The sequence below is a fragment of the Streptopelia decaocto genome (assembly GCF_964273445.1).
Source record: "Streptopelia decaocto genome assembly, chromosome: 1".
NCBI lineage: Eukaryota > Metazoa > Chordata > Aves > Columbiformes > Columbidae > Streptopelia > Streptopelia decaocto.
Window position 1 is genome coordinate 94,996,409 of NC_138663.1, and position 21,922 is coordinate 95,018,330.

General features: G+C 41.9%; 1 protein-coding gene across 2 annotated transcripts; it reads left to right on the plus strand.

The window, feature by feature from the left end:
* Positions 1 to 1,846: 1,846 nt before the first annotated feature.
* RP2 (RP2 activator of ARL3 GTPase) lies at positions 1,847 to 20,240 on the plus strand. Of its 2 annotated transcripts, none has more exons than XM_082065290.1 (5): positions 1,847 to 2,068; positions 10,977 to 11,642; positions 13,293 to 13,407; positions 14,557 to 14,642; positions 17,824 to 20,240. In XM_082065290.1, exons 1-5 carry the CDS (start codon positions 1,940 to 1,942, stop codon positions 17,905 to 17,907), a joined length of 1,080 nt encoding a protein of 359 aa, XP_081921416.1. In that variant the 5' UTR covers positions 1,847 to 1,939; the 3' UTR covers positions 17,908 to 20,240. The 2 variants fall into 2 exon arrangements, with proteins under 2 accessions (XP_081921416.1, XP_081921417.1); XM_082065291.1 differs by lacking the exon at positions 1,847 to 2,068 and adding an exon at positions 4,514 to 4,618.
* The last annotated feature ends 1,682 nt before the right edge of the window (positions 20,241 to 21,922 follow it).

The window sequence follows — 21,922 nt, forward strand, 5'->3', positions numbered from 1 at the left end:
GGTGTAGATGGCCAGGTTTTGGTAGTGAGGGGCTGCAGGTGTGGCCTCTGCGAGGAGAGGATAGGAGCTGCCCTGTGCTGGACACAGCCACTTCCAGATGGCTCCAAGGGACCCACTGCATGGCACGGCTGAGCCCCTTAGTGATGCTGATGGCACCTCTGGGAAAACATATTTAACAAAGGGCAAACCCACTGCGGAGCAGTGTGAGAGGAGTGAGGGAAAAAGTGAGAGACAGCGGTGTGAACACCAAGGTCAGAGAAGGAGGGGATGGAGGTGCTACAGGTGCTGGAGCAAGGACTGCCCTGCAGCACATGGAGCGGGCCATGGTGGAGCAGATATGCTTACTGCAGCCCACGCTGGAGAAGGTGGGCATGCCCTGAAAGGACTGTGGGCCATGGAGAGCCCATGGGGGAGCAGTTCTTGAAGGACTGCTGCTCATGGAAGGAGTCAGACTGGAGAAAGGTAAGAGGAGAAAGCAGCGGTGAGGAGGAACTGTTGCGGACTGACTGCAACCCCCATGCACTAACTGCAACTCCTCTGCACTGCTTGGGGGGTGGTGGGGAGGTAGAAGAGTTGGGAATGGAGGGGTGAAGTTGTCCAGGGAAAGTGGTGGGGTGGGGTGGGAGGAACACATTATTTTCATTTTGTCTCTTTTTCTCACCATCCAACTCTATTTTTAATTGGCAAAAAAAAATTAAATTAATTTTCCCCACATTGCAACTGTTTTGCCTGTGACAGTAAACGGTAAGTGATGTTCTTGTCTTTACCTCAACTCACAAGCTTTTCCTACTTTTCACCCCCTGTCCAGGGGCAGTGAGAGAGCACCACTGGATAACGAAGCGTCAGAGACAATTCTGAAGTTTTCCCCCTCTGCCCCCAGGAATAAAATCTGTAAAATCTTGGGGACAATGTCTTTGAATGGCTGTATAGTCCGATAAAAATTGTGATTTTTTTTTTCCTCTGGCGAAAAAGAAAACCACAATCAACAAACCCCAGTCCACACAAAAAGCCCGACTAGTTGGCGAGGAAGGCACGGAGCAGCAGGGCACTGCAGGTTCTCACGCTGCCACTTGCTGCTGGTGCTCTGAAACACTTGCAAGAAGGCAAGGAAGCCAGCTGGGTCTTCTGGCGCAGTCCTCTCAGAAGAGTGCGCAGGGCAGCAGTACCTGCCGTGTCACACATCCAGAGGGTGACGTCCTTGCCTACAAGACAGGTGGCACCTATAGAAGAATCATAGAATTACAGAATCATTTCGCTTGGAAGGGAGCCTCGAGATCATGGAGTCCAACCATAACCTAACTCTAGCACTAAACCGTGTTCCTAAGAACTTCATCAGTGCATCTTTTAAAACCCTCCAGGGATGGTGACTCCACCACTTCCCTGGACAGCCTGTTCCAGTGATTTACAACCCTTTCCGTGAAAGGTATTTTTCCTGATATCCAATCTGAACCTCCCCTGGCGCAACTCGAGGCCGTTCCCTCTCCTCCTACCCGCTGCAGGACCAGCCGCTGCACATTGACACTCCGCACCTGACATTTTGCCCCCGAGCTCGGCAGCTGAACCCGCCTGCGGCCGCGGGTGGGAGAGGGCTCCCCGCAGCCCTTCCCCCCAGTGAGGGCTGCTGGTTCACGAGCTGTCACCATGGCCCCAGCGGGGCAGCCCGGGGCCCGCTCCTGCGGGGCTGTGGGGGAGCTGGCAGTCGCCGAAAAACCGCGTATTCCCGCTCCCCTCAGCCCTGGGGCTCCGCCCCGCCTCCTGCTGGGCCTCTGTCAGGCCGGGCCCCGCCCCGGGGACGCTGGGAGCGGGACGGGGAAGTGTCGCTGGTCGCTAGGGGAGACGGGGGGAAAGCGGAAGCGGGCGGGGCGGTGAGGCGCTGCGCTGGCTCCCGCTCCCGGGCTCCCAGCCTCTCCCCGCGGGCCGGCCGGGCGGCTGCGGAGCTATGGGCTGCTTCTTCTCCCGCCGCAGGAAGCCGGCCCAGGGCGGCCAGCAGCAGCAGGCGGGAGCCGGCCAAGCCGCGGCGGCCGTTGAGGAGAAGGCACCGCAGTACAGCTGGGACCAGCGAGCCAAGGTAACGCCCCGGCCGCTTTTCCGCGCCGGCCGCGGGCAGCCGCCGCCGGGACTGGCTGGGGGGTGTGTGTGGGGGTACCGGGTGACTTAGGGGGCAGCCCCTCGCCCTCTCCTGCCGCCGGGGCTTTGCGGGGCTGTGGCCGCGGCGGGGCCTCTGTGCCGGGCGTTGGCTGGGGCACCGGGGCCGGGCGGAGGAAGCCCCGGCCGGGAGCGCGCTTCCGCCAGTAGCGCTGTTAGGGCTCGGTCCGAGCTCTTCAGTGCGTTCATTTTGAGGGAAAAAAAAAAAAAAAGCAAAGCAAAAAAAAAAAAAAGCGTTAAGCCTCAGGATTTTACCAGGCAGTCTCGAATTGTGCATGGGGAGAGGGCGGCCCAGGTGGTGTCGGTGGGGTGGCGGGGCCGGGACAGCCCCCGCGGGTGGCGGGTTCGTGTCTGCCTCCCCCTCGAGATTTGGGGAGTAACTCGGAGTCCCGTGGGTGCGTGTTTCAGCGGAGAGAACCCCTGTCACGGCAGCTAGCGGGCGGCCGGGGAGCTGCGTGTGCTGGGGGAGCCCGAGTACCCGCGCCTGGGTGCTCAGGGGCGGCACAAAACTCGTGCTTTGTGTCCCGGCTGTCTGTAATTCGTATTAACTGTCGGTTGTTCTTCCTGCTTTTGGCTGTTTGGGTTGTTGTATTTTTTTGTTTGTTTAGGTTCTGTTTTTTTTGGGTGTGTGTTTATTTAAAACAAACAAACTAGAGGAACTAGAACCCATCTGATCAGTCCCCGAATGACAGATGAAGACAAATCCTTCCCAGTGCTGTTTCCTCACACGTTGAAGGCAATCGCGAAGTCCCAAGCAGGAAGGCACTTAAGTGTTGGATTAAATATATTCCCACCCTCGTTTCGAGTTTCACTTCCTAAATACATCATGACGTCATAGCCCTGCTAGGTCTCCTCTCCAGCTGCCTTTGGGTGGGGGAAGGAGAAAATGGGACAGGCTGTGAACTTAATTGATGTGGTTTTAACAGACAAAATCCCTAAACCCTTAGGCCATATTTTACAAGTATAGAAAAGAAAATGCGTGAACTTATTTGAATATTTAGCTTGCTTGTTTTTTAAACTTGGCTAGGTGCTCCAAGGTGTCAAACTCATTTTCACCGGGGGCCACACCAGCCTGACAGTTGCCCTGTGTAAGTAGTCCTAAAATTACATTTGGCCTTTTGAAGGCAACTGTGAGGCTGATGCAGCTCCTGGTGAAAATGAGTGTGACACCGCTGCTCTAGGGTGTCCCTTAATTCTTCTGAGTAGATTAACAGAAGCTCAGATGGAGATGAACTGGAGAGTATGCGCATGGCCTGGAGGAATCAGTTCCTTGAGGATAAAGATGGTTGATCTGTGTTGGGCTTGTTCCTTGACTTGCTAGTGGATATTTGTGGTGTAGGCTTGGAGAGAGAAGGGCAGCCTGTTACTTGTATGGAGACTATTCTCGCAGGGAGGAGGCTGTAGCAAAACATATTTTAGAGCAGCAGAACAAATTTTACCTCTGTGCAAAAGTAAATTACTAAATGAGCATTTGAAATCATATTTAATTTTACAGCAAATTCATCAGCTAAAGCTCAGCTGGTATGAGACTTTTTACCTAATCTGCTGATACAACACTAACTTCTAAAACTAAAAGGAGGAAAGTCAGGACATGGAAACATCTGATTCAGAGAACAGCCAGCCCTGTTGCTACGGAGATGACTGTTAACATGCTGGAAGTAGGTTCAAGCTAATGGGTGAGGCTATCACAGCACCAATAATCCATCTCTCTGGAGAGAAAAAAGCAGCATGTAATGTATTGCATGTACAGCAACTTCCTCCTTTTCTATAAAAGACTCTTAGAAACCAGAAGAATCTTTGGATTTGGGCTGTGCTGCTGAACTGCAGAAGCCATCAAATTAGCTGCTTGATTCTGTACTGTGCAGTTCAAGAATGGCTTTTTGATGTTTGATCCCATTTCTCTTGCTTTTTCATTGGGCTTTTGGGCATGTGCTTAGTACATTAAACCAGGAAAGCAGTACTGAGACACCTGGTCTTAGGTAAAGGAACACTGAGCACTTAGAGCACTAAACTTGTTGATACCAGTTTGTATTAAATGATACTAAGTCAGTGTTAATGTAGTATGCTTTAAGTATGGTCTGTGATACTTTATTCTGTTGTCTGTTGCTTTGTCATTTCTGATGCATCACATATACTTGTTCATTTCACAGTTTGTGTTTGTACACAAAGTTAGATTGAAGTCTGTCAGAAGCCTTGCAGCGTCAAGGCTCCTTTGTGTTCATCAAGTGCATTGAATTGTATTCTGAACTCAGAATACTTCAACTCTATAAACAGATGTGCTAGTGGTCTATTGATACTTACTTCCTGTTACTTTTAATAATGTGTCAACGCACCATTTGGGTTGGAGTGTGTGTGTTTCTCATTGTAGGCTCTCCTACTCAGTGATGCAGTTCTGGTTATATCATGGAGTCCTGCAAGCAGGTTTGGCAACCATCTGCAGTTCTTGTAAGCTGTTCTCTGTATGTTCTTACAGGTGGGTAAGCCTTGCTGCTCAGACACTCCAGCTCTCTTCCTGTAAACTAGTGCCATGCTGACACTCTCACTGTAGGCAGAGAAATGCAGGCACACTCGTGTGCATGCTTGTCTGACTGGGGATGTGAGGAGAGGTGACTGCTAGCTGACAGCTGTGCTGGAAGAAGCTCTGAACCCGAGGAGTTCCTCCAGCGAAACTATTTCTTCTGCTTCTGAAGGACAGCATTGCTAGTGTAGTCTATTTTAGTTATGTTTCTGTGGCAAAAGATGAGTACTTGGTACTGTCTGCTAGTGGAGACCTAGCCGAAGGGTAACATGATGATATTCTAGTAGTTCCAAAATGGCCCATGTGGTACAAAACTCTAAATATAAAATATTCTAAGATGCGGATAGTTGAATTGATATTAAGGAAAGTATATTAATTTGATGGGCCTTCTTAGATTTCTATGTAACCTAATTTAAGTGAGGACAGAAGTCTGTGGTTTTAAAGTACACAAAAAATTAATCAAATTCAGATTGCATTGTAAGTTGTCTGGGATCTCTGGAATGCTTTCTGACCCCTGGGTTCAGAGAACTGTATGAACATGACTTGTGCTGCAGCAGGAGAATCAAAAGATCAGCTTATCTTGAAAACAGAAGGAAAAAGGCAGAGTATTCATTTTCTTGCTGCTCTGGGGCTCTTAGCCCAGCTTGAGAGAGTCCAGCACAGAGCCACGAAGATGAAGGCAGTGGAGCATCTCCCTTATGAGGAAAGGCTGAGGGAGCTGGGTCTCTTTAGTTTGGAGGAGACTGAGGGGTGACCTCATTAATGTTTATAAATATGTAAAGGGTGAGTGTCATGAGGATGGAGCCAGGCTCTTCTCAGTGACAACCAATGATAAGACAAGGGGTAATGGGTACAAACTGGAACACAGGAGTTTCCACTTAAATACGAGAAGAAGCTTCTTCACAGTGAGGGTGCCAGAGCACTGGAACAGGCTGCGTAGGGGGGTTGTGGAGTCTCCTTCTCTGGAGACATTCAAACCTGCCTGGACACCTTCCTGTGTAACCTCATCTAGGTGTTCCTGTTCCAGCGGGAGGATTGGACTAGATGATCTTCTGAGGTCCCTTCCAATCCCTAACATTCTCTGATTCTGTGAATAAGTAGAGCACATTTTTTTACACAGTCTGTTCTTATTGCACTGCATCCTGGAGACTTGTTATGTGTTGATGCTGTTGGGCTGTCACGATAGTCCCCTTCCGACCAAGAGTGGGAGAGGAACTTGGTGGTGCTCAGCCCTCCTCAGCCACATTCAGTGAGGCTTCCACCTGGATTGTAAGATGTTATTTCTGCTCCTGATCTCCCTTTTCCTTTCCTACCTTACTATTTTCTTTGTGACTAACATGGCTTACATGCGTGACCAGAGTGATAGCCACAGCAGTAACTGAAGATGGGCAGGTATAGACAGGAGCTGGGCTTTGGTGTCTTGTGATGGCAAATATACCCACATGCTGTCCCCTTCTCTGCAGAAGAAACACAAAAAGCTGCATTGTCTGTCTTGCTGTTGTCTCATCTTCAAAGAAGTAGAATTAGATTAGTTACTATCACAGTGACATTTAAAGCTTAGAGGGACTTTCCTTCCCAGATGATTTTTCCTTTAGAAGGAACAAGTAAGGTTTTGTTTTATGTCAGTTGCCTTGCAACTTAACTGCTTCGTTTGGTAGGAAACACAGATCTATTGTTGCTATATTGGGCTGTGATAGCCATATTCAAACAGTTTAAAAAAACTACATCATAGATAGTCTTTTGTTAGTTACGTTACATTTGAGGATTCTGCTAGAATGGTCTGAGCTGATGTGGGCATTCTGAACTATTTAGGTCTCATTTAGACAGCAACTTCGTATTTTATTTTGGAATATAAATAAAATCACTTTTTTCTCTCTAACTAAACAATGAAATATTTTGTATTTAGATTCAGTGCACCTCCCTTATGCTTCCCAGTGCACAAGAAGAACTATCGCTGTATTTCTGAAAACTAGTCTATCAATTGAGAAACAGTCAGGAGGTTAATATTAAACAATATTTCCGGTTAAGTCAGATGTATGCATGTAGTAGCTTCCTTTCTTCTTCTTTTTTTTCCTATCTGCAGTATTTGGCAATGGTTTGTTGGTCAGAAAAGTATGAGACTGACCATTTTATGCTATTATGGCTACTCTGGAAGAGGAGGAAGATTACAGAGAATAGAATGAAATATGCTTTCAGACTGTTCTATTTACCATATTTAAATACAAGGTGAGCAGGAAATGCTCCAGGATGAAAAACTGCATGCTAGTGACTGAAACTTGCATGTACTGGCCCTCTTTGCACCTTTTCTTCTTGCCTAAGAATCTAGGAATCTGCCAGAGGTAACTTCAACAGTCTCTAGAGGACGTTGCAACTCAGTAATTAAGGGCACCAAACCCGTGCAAGTATGAATATGCAGAAGTGTGTAGGCTTGGGAATGCACTTTTCTTGCATATTTCCTTCTGTTAATTCCCCTACTGACAAAAATAGCATGTAAAGCCTCTTAAGTTTGTGTGCCTACCCTATAGCTGCAGCTTTTAATGTCACTGGGTCAGCAGCCAGCTCGTGTGTCATCAACTCTAAGTCCATAGCTGAACCACAATCTGTTGTGATTTGAAGAGGTGGGGAATGATTTTTTGAGAATATTTAAAGGAGATGTTAGTGTGTTTTAGAAAGACTTTACAAATTATTATTTGCTCAGCAGACTACACCGAGGTAACTAGGGGAGAACTGTAATCCATTAAGAACAGCAATACCTTCTCATATTTGTGGTGGTGTATCATTGCTGAGTAAAATTCCATTCCTGATGGAATCAGTGAAAAAGTCTTGTTAAGACATGAACTTATACCAGAAAGAGTTCAACAAGCTGTTGGGATTCTAGGTGATTCTAGTCACAGTTACTGCTAAAAACTGTAATTGTTAGTACTTCTAAGTCTTCTTCCAAATGGGAGGTCCTTAGTTTTGGTGCCAGTAAACTGGATAATTGTGGCTGAAGAGACGTACGTCATCTGCAGCCTTCATGTCTGGTATCTGACCTTCTTGCAAGATAAGTGTTTGTGGGAAGGAAAGCTGCTTAATACATTTTGCACTTGTTGCAGCAGAACTTCCTGGAGTTCAAAGCAACTGTGGCAAACTTTTGTTTGCCTTCACTTCTCTCCTTTGTCCTGCTCCTTGCAATTTGTTCTCTAGTCCTTTGTAACAGACCTATCGCCAATGTCATTGCTGATAACCAAAGATGAAACTTCTGTACCTCTGAGGGGGAGAATATTGTGTAAGCAGGGATTACTTTTTCATCATCATATCTGGTTTAGGTCACTCTATGGAGTAATTCCTGAATTTGCACATAGCACTTCTGTTAGAAGGTTTCAACTTTTGAGCTGTGCCCATATCAAACTCTTATCTGCTCCAAAAACTCTTTAAATTCAGATTAAAGCATTACAAGTTGCCATTATAAATACTATCATCATTTGGGTTTATACCAGCCTGGATACATTTAAAAGTGTATTAAGGGATGGAGAGTAGAGCATCTGTCTGGGTGCGACGGGTGGATCTGGACAAAGTCCTCTGAAGCTTTATCAAAATGTGAAGGATAAATAGATGAGTTACCAAACAGTTGATTTTTTTACTGACTTGCCAGATACTTAAGACTTCACAGCAAAAGTTGCACTAGATGAATGGGCAGAGAACTCTACATAGATTTCCATAACCATAGATAGGTTATGGTTGTGTGATGCTGCAGATGTGTGTTTTTGGTTCTCCTAGCCTGCTTTTTTGTTACATTCCCAAGACAATGCTTAAGCAGCAGTTAGTGCTGACTGTCAGGGGCAGGAAGGTGGCTGCTTTATATATTAACCCGTTGATGATAGCTGCAGACTTCAGAGATGGTGAGCATGTAGCTCCGTGATGAGCATATTAACAGCTGTTGGATGCATCCTCAAATCATAGTTCTGCCTTCACGCTCCTTTGGCATGTTTCTTTTACCCAGGGGAAGTGAGACATTCATATCTGCTACAGTGTCTTGGGTTACCCCCTCCTTCCAGGGGCAATAAATCTGTAGGGGGGAAGAGTGTTAAAACTATTTCATTCAGTTCCTCCAGTCTGTATAGTGATGTTAGTCAACAAATATTCTCAGCCTTTAAAAGGAAAAAGGCAAAGCAAAATTGAAGGAAATTGGCAAACTCCCTAGTGAGGTGAACAAACTGAGAAGTAAGAGTTGTGTCAGGGCAGAACTCTCAATTCAGAACAGGAAAATAAAATTGAGGGCCTGAAACTGGTAATAAGCTGACTTTTTATCATGAAATTCAGCTGCTACTCTTCCTCAAGCACTCTCATTTGAAACAGTCTGTAAACTGTGGGCTAGCTGACTGACCAATGTTTTTCACACAGACCTAAATAAGGTGAGGTTTCACACATCTCTGTAAAGGGTGCCTCGTTGGAAGAACTAGTGCTGCATCAAAGGCTTTTTAGAGCAGAGGAATTTAGAAGGACACAGTGCCAATTTTCAAAAAGCTGTAAGTTCCAGAAACTTTGAACTTAGGAACTTAGGAAACTTAGGAACTTCTCCTTCTTAACAGAAGTAACTTTTTCCTGTATACCCAGTTTTGAAGGAAGCAAGGCTGTCTCCCATATAGATATATATATATACACACACACACACATACATAAATGTTGTAGTAGATGCCTGGGAAGAAGGTGTCCAAAAGCAATCTTGACAGCTATATTCTCAAGTATGAGAGAATATAAGTATAAATATCTTGTATATGGGTTGCATATGTAAAATTACAAGAGACTTAAGACCTTAGAGGGTTTGAATCCTAATCATACGGTGTGGATGAGTCTCTGTGCCATGTCCCTTATCAATTGAGCCTCCCAATTTTATTCATAACTCTTCCATCTAACATTCCTGGATGTGCATTAGTGGTATTAAGTATGATTGATGGGAGATTTCTAGGAAACTATCTTCATTGTCTCAACTTGCATTTTATTTGGAAGATTCATCAGCTGCAAACCTCCTTCCCTGTCCAGAGGTCAAACATGGTGTGTATAAAGGAGTACATTTTATCACTTGATAGTGACTCAGCTTCCATTAGCTGTTCTGGACAAAAAGCTCTCTAGGGAGCTGGTTTAGTGAGTGTCTGGCACTCGCCCATCCTAGTTTATGCCTTTTCTGGTCTCCCAATCGCCTGCAAATGTTTGAAATGCTGAGGAAGAGGAGAGGGAGTTTCTTACAAATTGAGCTATACAGGAACTGTTGTAATGCATTAACACTGATTATGGTGCAGCAAACTTTGGGGCCCTTGGTCTGATAATTAAATAGCAAGTCTGTGAAGTGGTCATGTGTTAGACTAATTCAGGTACTATACTATATACTATACTATACTACTAGGTGCTATTTTAATAAGCTTTCACAAGAGGGCAGAGTAGAATTTACTCTGGGAATTGTCATTGTCTTGAGACTTGTATATATCTAGAAATGAGCCAGCTCAGATTCCTTCAGTTATGACAGCACGGGCTGTATTATTCGTGCTGTCCACTTGTATCACGTACCATTCTGGGTGCTGTTTGGCTCTTCAGTTGCTTCTTCCCAATGGAGAGTCCCAGGGAAAGCCACAGCCGCTCTCCAGCATCCCGCCCCAGTGGGGGGATGGTGGAGAGACCTGTAAATGTGCTCCGTGCACCAGCACTGCCCATGTTTGCTTGTTGGTCGTAGCTAAAGCAGTCACATAGCTGAGAAAAATATGGTAGTTGTTGGCAGGAGATAATGCTGTGGCACAGATAAGCGACTACTTTGTGGTTTGCAAACAATATAAAGGAGATAGTGCTTGAAAGCAGCAAGGCTTCCTTGCAATGTATTGAGGTGTGGTAAAATAAGACCAAGGCAGCTAGTTGAAAAGGAAATACTTTGTATCTCTGGTTTTATGAATCTTTAAGTATGTTGGCCAATTGATCTATTACAGTTATTACAATAGTACTCGGGACCATTATCCTTGTTGAAACAGTTTAGAGTCCACACAGAAAACTACTTGCCTCTGCCCTTTTTCTTTATTAGAGGGCAAACTGAGTCAGGTTTTTTTTCCTGGAGCATCTCAGAAGTGTAGTTTCAATTTATTGTTGTACCTTAATACTGTGCTTTCCAGTACTTTAGCTAAAAGACCTTCTTCTGATCTTTCATCACTCTTTGAAGAGTTTTTTGGCAGGTTATCCTGTACAATTCATTGCTACCTCAATTAATATTAGTCAATTGACATTTAGCATTATAATGTTCTCTGTACGTGAAGACTTTCATGTTCTTTTTTTCTTCTTTGTCTTCCTTCAGGTTGACCCCAAAGATTACACTTTTTCCGGACTTAAAGACGAAACTGTGGGTCGACTGCCTGGAAAAGTAGCAGGGCAACAATTCATCATTCAGGACTGTGAGAATTGTAGTATCTACATATTCGACCATTCTGCTACAATCACTATTGATGACTGCGTAAACTGTCAGATCTTTTTAGGACCGATAAAAGGCAGTGTGTTTTTCCGTGACTGCAAAGACTGTAAATGTATAGTGGCCTGCCAACAGTTTCGCACCCGGGACTGTAGAAAGCTGGAGGTATTCTTGTGCTGTGCCACCCAGCCCATTATTGAATCCTCCACAGGTATGAAATTTGGATGTTTCCAGTACTATTATCCTGAGCTTGCTTTACAATTTAAAGATGCTGGACTAAGTATCTTCAATAACACATGGAGCGACATCCATGACTTTACCCCTGTGTCAGGAGAAAATAATTGGGGCCTTTTGCCTGAGGATGCTGTAGTACAAGACTATGTTCCTCTGCCCAGCTCTGAGGAGCTGAAAGCTGTCAGAATTTCTACCGATGCTACGAGGAGCATAATACCAATAACTCGAGGGCGGAGACAGAAAAGCAGTGATGAATCGTGTTTGGTTGTGTTTTTTGCTGGTGACTACACAACTGCAAATGCCAGGAAGTTAATTGATGAGGTAAGTGACCTCTGTCTGCATTCAGCTTTTTGAATTTCTAATTGAACTTTTCCTCTGGGCAGCCTCAGTGCTCCTTGAAGGGAGAAGGCAGAGGCTTTATATGTCTGTGAGCCATACCTATCAACTGCACTGTTTGAAACCTTAAAGCAAGGTAAGAAAGAGGCTGGAGCTCATCTGATCAGACAGTTGTTTTACAGCTGACACAGTTTGACTGGCAGATCTACCTTCTGATAGTTCCAGCATATTTTTCCATCATGACACACAAAAGCTGTGTTCTGAAGACAATGCGTAGTTGATTTGATGAACTTGGCCAAATGTAGAGTAAGTGATTGACAATGCTTGCGAAAGGGATATAGCCGATTAACTCATTTGCATATTGCCCTGAAAGTTACAGCTAACAAAACAGCCTCTCCTGAAAGTTTTTCCAGTACTAACAGAGACTTTAAAAAAATAACATGTTAAATTGTATCCCCCTGCCACCCAGTGTTGGAATTTTTTTTTTCTGGAAGGGGCAGTGAGTGTTTGTCAGGGCTGGTCAGCTGTCTTCGATTACTTAAATAGCTGAAGTAGCTGATGCTTTTTTTTTTTCTTTTGCTTTTCTTTCATCCCTGTGAGGCAGCAGCTCCCAAGCTTGGCAGAGTTTGGAGAAACTCCAAACTGGGGCTACAATCTGGGAGTGGCTGGCTGCTTTTAGCACCCTGGAGTGCCAGGGATGACAGAGAAGTGCCAGTAGCCATGAGCTACGGCTTCTGGGAGGTATCTGCAAAAGTTGCTGAGCCCAGTGTTGTATGACGAACAAAACAACCCATGGAGCTCCTTCCCTTGGGTTTTTAACTGCAAGGAAAGAAAGCTGTAGAGTGTTCCCATGCCCTGCCCGTGTCGTCCCCCCCCTCGCCCAGTGGAATTTATATGGAATTGAGTTACTAACATCTGCTTGAGTGAAGGGAGATAAAGATACCTAAGGATTTTTTTTTTCCTGCTGAAGGAATAGCTACAGTAAAGAGGATAATAGGTGTGTTCTCTTGTGTTAGTAGTTGTTTGGAAATTAGACTTAAGAAGATGCCAAAAGACTAGTTAGTGAGATTCTGTGGAAATCTTACTGCTCTGTAGATTAATGGGTGCTTTGAAAGTACAAGTACAGTTGCTCCTTCTCTACATGCTTTTAGTTTTATATTAGAACTGAAGTAGAAAGCTGTGTGTGTTTGAAAGTTTGGAATTTTTTCTTCCAAAATGGAAAACTTCAGCAGTGGATAGATGAGAGTTTGAGCTAACGCTTGACTGAACCCTTGCAGGCTAATGAGAACTAACTGCTTGACTCCAGATGCTGAAATGCTTTTAACTCCCATTAGTTTCAGCTTGTGAGGGGTAGTGGGGAAAAAACCACAACCCTGAGTCATAACATAAAACAAAAATGTTCACATTTACTCCTCTAGGTGTACTAGGGCAGAGGAGAAAATCTGGATGAATGGAATGAAAATAAACAGAAATGTAGAAAAAGCAAATGGTCTTTGAAAAGAGCAAAAAGGGTCCCTTTCCTCTGTGGCTTAATGTGTATGGGGAAAATGGGTCTACTCCAGGGTAATCTGGATATTTGAGCTGAACTTTCTGCCTTAAAAGTATTTTTAACATGAATTCTTTCTCTGTTAACAGATGACTGGTAAAGGCTTTCAGCTGGTACAGACTAAAGAAGTCTCAATGAAGGCAGAGGAGGCTCACAGAGTTTTCCAGCAGCATGCACTGGAATTCATTCCACTGCTTGAAGAAGGTCTGTTTGTGTTTTCTTTCTCTTTTTGATACAGAAATCTAGCTGTCACTAGAGATTTCTGGAGAAGAAAGAGGAACGAAGGACAAACTTGTATTTCAATGGTGTAGTGTAAAGCCAGTTGAGATGAGTTTTGGAAGCCTCATCAGGCCTTAAACCAGCCCAGACTCCCGAAGGCATCAGAGATGAGCTGTTCCACATGTATTTTGTGGTTCTGCCTCCCCTCTAGTGGTCCAACTGCATAGCTCAGGAGCAGTGGCACAAGCAGATCTCTTTGGGGTGGTCAAAACAAGCTCATGCTTTTAGACTAACTTGTCACCATTGTTGTTCAACCACCTGGATGTTCAATGTTTCTGTATACATATGGAAGCAAATCAGTATAGATGTGTATAAAGCAGGCAAGTGTTAAATTCCTGTTTATAACTGGTATTTCAAAAGCCTTTTTATTGATCTGACTGTAATTGGGTTTTGTCTGTTCCTGCAGAAGTACTGACATCTTGCCATCTGTTACACGCTAAAGCTCAATACACGCTCCCAAACTTAGTAGCAACAGGCAGCTTTTTTCATAGTAACACAAGAGGTCTGTGATGCTCATTGCAAGAAAAGGACAAAAGTCATTGTACTTATCAGATGACAGTCTAGTTTAAGGGCTATTTTGCACCCGTGTGGGAAGAAATAACGTGTTCAGAATGAAACCAGAGAAAGGGGATCTGCAAATAGTGGGTGAGAACAAGTCTAAAAATCAGGCAGTTTGCTATCTTGAGACTGAAGCAAAAAAGCCTGAATGACTCAGTCCTACTCCAGATGTCTGTGCAATGGCTCACTATTTGAGCAGTATAGTCTGACTCACTTCCACGGTGCCCTCCGCTCCCCAGCATTTTTGTGCAATTGCTGCCTTTCAAGAAGTAAAACTGGAATTGTGCCAGTCTCTGAAAAAAATGAGCATGGAATTGCAGATATTTTCTTCTCAGATAACACTGTACTTCGAAGCTGTGCTTAAGTGTTTTTAGTTCTTTATCCTGCATTATGGCTGCTCAAGCAAAAACCATAAAATGCTTCTTGCAAGCTTCACAATTCCCTATGGGTTGAGAAATCTACCGTTTCAATGCAAACTTAATAGTAATGACGATTCTACATGAACCTGTCTTCTAGGTCCAGTGGTTGCTTTGGAGTTCAATGGAGATGGTGCTGTGGAAGGATGTCAAAGCACTATAAATGATGTTTTCAGTGGGACCAAGGTAAGCTGGTGTGTTGCTTTACTGGCAGCAAATGTTACAGAATATCTAGGATACTTCATGGTCAAGCTGTATTGTTGATGTACTGAATGATTTTTTTAGGTTTCTGAATAGTAAAATCCGAATATCCTGTTTTGTTTTGTTTTGTTATACTTGAAACTCAAGTTGTTTGTTGGAGAGGAAAAAATTGTCCTAGGAAAGAGAATACGAAATTCCCATGTCTATTGAAGAATAGAAGATCTGCCCTTGAAACTGTTATTCCCCATAGTAGTAAAAACAGGTTCTATAAATGTAGTAGGGAAAGCTCTGCTCCAGGTCTTATGCTGAAGTCTGCTTTGTGATGTCCTAGTCTATTAAACCCTGACAAAGGGAATATTTCAACTTTTTTTGCTGTGTACGATATTGCAGAATGCCTGCCTTCATAGGCATTTTTCTATTTCTTCTGTCAGCTTGTTTTGCTGTAGCTTCTTTTCACCACACCTTCTCTTTGCTTGCTGTCCCCATTTCTCTGAGTGGTTTTGAGAAAGTGTCCAGAAACAATGAGAGTGTTCCCGATAAGGGGCAAGTGATAAACCCTTTGCTTTCAAGCAGCTATTCAAAGAAGACTGGAATGTCTTTGGGACATAGTGTCCGTGCAGCTCCTTGCTGTCTTTCGATTCTGTTTGACAGAGGTACTCAGAACAAGGCTGCCCAGTTTCTGGAAAACAGTCGTCTTGTAATAAGTCATCTCAAATGCAGCTGAAGTTTGGTTTCTTTGTGTTTGCTATTGCACCAGCAGAAATCTGATGCTCTGAGTCTGGAGAATACTAGAACTACAGTCTGGGCAGTGTTCTGATATTACTGACACTTTCTGGTGAGCCAAAAGTCATCACTGCAAATTTTACCATAAAGTGGCCTCTCTAAGGAAGAGCTTAGAGTGTTTTTTTTTTTTAGTGTGGTTAGCATATTTTTTTTTTGTACAGAACAAAGCTCATACTGGCTAGGTAATTCACTGGTTCTTCTAGACCTTTTTCTCTATTCAAAGACTGAAGTGATATAAATTATTTGAACAAAATTTCTATTTTTCCTCACTAAAATATCTAGTGTCTATTATTGTAACACTATGAATGCACTCACCTGAGATGCATCCAGAAAACTTAGGCTGCACTTCCTGCTGCACTTCATGTAAGGGTTGATCTTGAAGGTGATCTGTAGTGTTTGGTTTTGGTTCCAAATGTTAAATTACTTACTGCATCTGCGTTTAAAACTTCTGTTTACAGCCTGGTTCCATAGTAAAATCTATCTCACTTATTAAATAGTTCCTGCACTCAATTAAGAAGTAGAACTTTGGGCTTCCTGAGAAGTATATGTCTTTATTTAGATAAAATATAACTCCAAAATTTCTGATAAATATTGGGTTTGTGCATGGATAACTGAATATCATGAGTAAATTTTTTTTTTTTTAGAAAATGTATTTCTTTGGACATAATTTAGGCAGTAACAAACATCAGACTTATTACTACCAGAAGGTTCAGGAATGTTCTGTAAAATGGTTTTACCTCATTGGTGGCTGCTCTTACTGTGTTTGAGATTTGTTATAGTGCTCAGAAAGAATTATAGGTATCCTTAGTCAAGAAACAATGACAAAAGCTCTTAGAAGGACACGTATTCTGCCAGACTTTGCAGGAGATTAATCTGCTTTTAAGCAGGTGGCTACATTTGCACTTGAAAACTACAGTTAAAAATTGTTATATTCATCTGTTAACAGCCTTAATTTCACCTTTTTTTTTTTTTATTTTTTCTGAAATAAATGAGATAAACAACTCTAGATATTCTAGTAAGGATAGAAAAGTTCTTCAGCAATAGCACTACCAGAGTTTTTTCAGATCTTTAGAAGAAACAATGTGTTACAAGGAGAGCTCTGTGCTGTGCACTTAAGCAGACTTCCTATTTGTGTGGACTAGGTATGTCTGTGCTCTTTACCTCTGATGTTCTTTCTGGTGTGACCTTCTATGCTTTTTTTGGCGTGCTTTCTAGTATTGCTACTCTGTCTCAGAAATACTCTGTCTCATAAAATATTCTGCAAAATGTAAATTGTAATATCCTGGTAGGGAAGGATGCTGAAAGAAGGTATCCAACTATTGTGACTGTGGTACCGATCCCTGTCACACCAAACTGTCAAATAATTAGTAGATGTTCTCAAGTCCCTTCAAGCAGAAGTCTACCCTGTGTCCAAGCAACAGTGTAGGAAACTACTTGCTTCGTGATGATATATCTTTATCAGGATATTAATCTTAAAATGTAGTTTAAGTAAACCAATTCAAGGAACTGTCATGGTTTACATTCATGTGGTGTTCTGAGCTGAAGCATAGCAGTGGTGACTGTAGGAGCAGAGTTATCTGGAATAACCCATTCCTACAACCCCAGTGCACTTCAGGACAGCTTAGTTGGCTGTGCTGACACTGATGTGCTGAGACAGTAATGGTTTCTTCTTGAGGTATAGAAAATATAAGATAGAGCTCAAGTTTTTGATTGAGGCCATCACTTGGCTGTTGAGGTTGATGAATAGCCACAACACTGTCTGTTACACTGAACTATTTGGGCATTGCCTAAGGCATTTGTAGTTGATTTGCTGGAAGCTTTAGAAGATGACTGTCCTAGAGCTTGGACTTTCACATCTGTTGATCAGTTTTGCAAAATGCAAATTTAATCAAAGTTATTTTAAAAAGGTAGTTTCTTCTTCATCAGATCATTAAGTTTTTTGAGGGAAATGTAGTACAAGGGAGGCTTTCTTCCAAGTTCTGCTTTTCTGTTAAAGGAAAGCTTAATGGTAGTATAAGGGGTTTTTGTGTTTGTTTCCCCTGCCTCTTCTGGACAGAGTTTGATGTTACTAAGCAAAATACATCTAAATGGATGCTAGTTGAGCCTGTGACCCCTGAATAATCAAGTCAAAAACTTTTTATTCTCATCAGTGGAAGGCCAGGGTTACTGCAGCGAGCATATCTGCCAGGAACAGGTGACGGTAACAAAGGGTGCATCGGGGCTCAGGATTCTAGGACTGTTCTGTCAGACAGTGGAAACCAACAGTGTTGTGTCTCTCATGAAATGCGAAAATAAAAATAACCATTACTGGTTCCAAATGAACAAAGACTACTTGGACTTCTTTATTAATGATGCATAACTATTTTCTTGTTTAATAAAACAGGTTTTTGTATCGGAGAGCAAGGCATCAGCGTCTCAAGATGTAGAAAATTTCTACAACTTTGCTGACATGCAGATGGGAATGTGAAGTTTAAGAAGAAGGTGTTTGCATGCGGTTTGTCTCGGCACTTGGATGTCAGTTGGTGTGAATTTTGCAGTAGTGTGAGAGGTTTTGTCATTTGGTTTTGTATTTATCATATATCCCTTTTTATAAAGCTGTTGGTGATTTTAATACCATATTACCTGAACTGGAGTAAATGGCATAGTTCTCCATGTGCGTTGTGTTTGAAACTTGTAATTCAACTCCAGAAACGATGGAGGTTTTCTACTAACTTTTTACAGTGATTTCTTAACTTCTGTTGACACTTGAATAGTTCTTGTCAACATCTAATTGTAATGCATATTTGAAAAGTGCAATGCTGATCCAAATTTGATGCAGTAGTAATTGTTGTCTTAAACTCAGACACATTGTTTAGAAGGTGCATTTATGTGAAATTTGCAGTTCAAAACTTTCCCACGTGCAAATCTGTCTTCACTGGGGGTCAGGGACTTAACTGTAGTTGTTGGCTTTTTCTGAAAACCTTGTCTGAAATGAATTCTCCTTAGAGCGTGCTTTCAGAAGCCGTGCGTGGCTTGTAAAATGCACATCTGGCTTATTCTGCTTCAGCATCTTTTTTGAATAAAGTTGTTTGCAGCAGCATTTAAGCTGAGAGTTGTCACAACAGCATTCTGGTAAGTGAGCACTTGCCAGGCTCTTCTGCTTTGAGGTGAATTCTGAGCATCAATGCTCTGCTAAAGATGCTCTAAGGTCCACTCAGAGTCACTGGCAATACAGCTGACTCCTTTATTCCCAAGTCATGTATGGGATATATGTGAGCTTCCCTTGGACTTGGAGCAATAAGTCTCAAGCAGCGTTGTTTGCTAGAAGGGACATCCGGCATGCAGAGAAGGGCTCTGGTGGCATTAAAAAAGCTCTTCCCCAGGAGAAGGGTTTTACACTTAGTAGTAATACTGAAAATTTGGCACTGTTGTAGGGTTTATTTTGGATTAATTCTAAAAATGGATCAAAGAAGTGCTACTAGCATTTTGGGAGGTGCATTTGAATAGTGATCAGTAAGGATGCTTACTTGTTATATAGTGCATATTAGAATGCAGATATGTATGGATATTAAATACATTATTGATTTATTTCTGCATGTTACATCCTTACTTATTCTTCTATGTGACCTTAAAGCTTATTTCCAGGTTTACAAGCCCTCTGTAGTACTTGAACAGACTGTGTGTGCAGATGCACAAAACCAAATTTCTGAATTAAAATTGTGGCTTACCAGTTTATGCAGCCTTTGCAATCCATTGAATGGACTGGGGCTGCGTTGAGGTGCTAAAGCAGTCATTTCCTCATTATGGTCATCTGTCAAAAGGGAAGATCTTGTGCATCTTAAGTGAAAATGAGTCTTGACTCATCAATTTCACAGCTCTGGAACTCTATAAGTGGTGACTAAAAAAATCATCTAATTTTTTAGAATTAGCACATGAAAGAACCTGTTCTCCTGAAATTCATAATTGTCATGCCAGAGAGATGTTCTGAGCTGTCATTTTGTTGCTACTAGGCAAATGCTTGCCCTTAGTTTAAACTATGTAACAAGAATATGTTCTTAGGACCTCTCCTTAAAGTTACACACAGATTAAATAGGGAAGAATATCTCCTGAAGTCACTAAACCATTAGCGTACTGAAGCTAAGAAAAACATCACTTCTTGGAAATGTTTTATTTGACAAAATGAAATAAAAATCAAACTTCCACCAGAATCTGACTGGTAGTGGAAATTACAACTTATCTGCACTTAGTCAGCCAGGATTTTATATATATATATATGTGTGTGTGTGTGTGTGTATGTGCGCGTGTGTGAGAGAAGAGGCTGTAAAAACAGCTAAAAATCTTAGATTGGCCTCCAAAGTACTAGTGCAAGTCAGCAATGAACATTCGCAGGAATTATTCTAGACACGTACAGCAAATGTATTTTTTTCTGGTATGGACAGTACATTAAAATTGTGTAATATACTTCAGGATTGTCATTGTGTAATCTATCTGAGCAGTGCATATGTTGAGCATCTTGGTTTCTAAACTTTTACATATAATATTTCCAAACTTACATGCTGACACATGATTATACATGTGTTTATAGTTTATTTTTATATCATCAACCTGCTTTGGAAACAAAGTGCTAAATTGATTTTTGTGATTACTTTTTCTGGAGGACAAGATAAGTAGTTGAAATTTAATCTAGGCTTGAAACAATGGAAAAACTTTTCTACTCACTAGGAAAGAGCGGTGGTTTTTTTGTTTTGTTTGTTTGTTTGTTTACATTGATAGACTGCTTACCAACATAAAGAGATTTAATTAAAAAATCTAAATAATGAAGGAGTTTTTCAATCCAATTATTTATCTCTTGACTTCAATTTCTTGCTAACAGGTGTTAAGAACACTTCTAGCCTAAGCATCTGGTATTGTGTGTGTGTTACAGAATGGTACGTGCTTCATGTAGTCTTTGTATGTTTGTTGTATAGCTTTTTATGTAATTTGTATTGCACTGTGAATGTAATTCGTAATAAACATTGAAAATCCAAACTCTGGAAGACTTTTTAAAATGATAAAGTATTACAAAACATAATTACATTATCTTAAGTATAAAACCTGAATTCCATGTTTAAACAAGGACTTCAAATAGAAACTCACAACTAATTGAAAATAAGCATTAACTATGCATTTATCTGTCCTCCAAAAGAGGTGAGTTTCTGACAGCAGGAATCTTTCCCCAGAGTCACAGAGGATGTTATTAACTTTACACTGCAGTTTTCCTTGTATAATGTGGAAGAAGGTATTCTTATATCAAGCTGTAGAGATACAAGTACAGAGACTCCTGGATGGAGACTGTTAAAGAACTTCTCCCTTATCTGTGTGTGCATGTGGTTACTGCTTTTTGTTTTTAACTTATAAAAGTTTTGTGGTTTTTAACTGTGCTTACCTCTTTGGGTACTAGATGCATGCTAGCGATGTACTCACAGCAAAAACATTGTGGTGATTATACTAGTTGAATTGTTCATTCAGAAAGCAATTCCTTTGAATATCCCATTTAACATCTGAAAATGGGGTAAAACCTCCTGAAAAGAGGTAAACATTTAATAAATTTCCAAAATCAGCTTTAAACTGGTCAGAAATGAGAATCTTACAACTAAGATGGTCTAGGGTAACTTTCATGAAGTGTAAATGTTTGCTAAGAACTGGAAGTAGTGTATCAATATTTTTTTATATATTGAGTTAAATTGTGAAGCTTTAAAGAATCAAAGCTTTTGGTTTACACTTAGCTATTATTGCACAATTTTACAGTTTAAAAAAACCCTCCCTTGTACCCCAATTGGACCTGAGTTACCTAGTAATCTTTTTTACATAGTATCTAAGTCATAGCAAAGCTGTCCTTAAGTATTTTCACAATATTTTTCCAGTCACAACCTCAGATACTAACATGTGGAAGCTTTGTATCTGTGCCACAATTGCTAGGAAGACGCTCACTTTCTTTTGTTGTACCTAATAGTCATGCATAAAATGCATGGATTTAAAAGTAATCCACATACCAGGCTGCACTTACATAACTGGAACAGATTTTTTTTTTTTCAGTTCCAAAAAGCAGCAGCAAACTCCTTATTACAAAATATGTACTTCAGTCATTCTGACTAATAGGGGCAAAAATGAGTTTTACTGACTTAAGCATGAGCAAATACTCCACAGCTGAAAATCTTCTTCTCTTAAATGCTGGGGTTTATGTGTTTAGGCTTTATTCATACAGCATTCACCTTTCTGTGTGTATTTACATTAGTGTTGCTGATAATATCTTCTACAAGGTGTTGGTTCCCCAGGCTTTTTTTCTAAAGATTTAACAAAAGCTGCTGTGAAATTAATCTTTTAAGACCTAATAGCAGCCCAGCTGCTTGCCTTAGCAAAAATCCTAGAGTTTAGGAACTACTGTCAAGTTCCTTGTTCAGTCCTTTGGACCTTTGTGCCATTTCTTTTATTTTGAATTAATGAGTAAGCCTTCTGAAGCCACA

Bases quoted from the DNA above. Each gene is read 5' to 3' on its own strand.
- RP2 (XM_082065290.1), top strand. From the start codon at position 1,940: ATGGGCTGCTTCTTCTCCCGCCGCAGGAAGCCGGCCCAGGGCGGCCAG. The intron at 2,069-10,976 runs GTAACGCCCCGG...GTCTTCCTTCAG, and splicing joins GCTGGGACCAGCGAGCCAAG to GTTGACCCCAAAGATTACAC. The intron at 11,643-13,292 runs GTAAGTGACCTC...CTCTGTTAACAG, and splicing joins CCAGGAAGTTAATTGATGAG to ATGACTGGTAAAGGCTTTCA.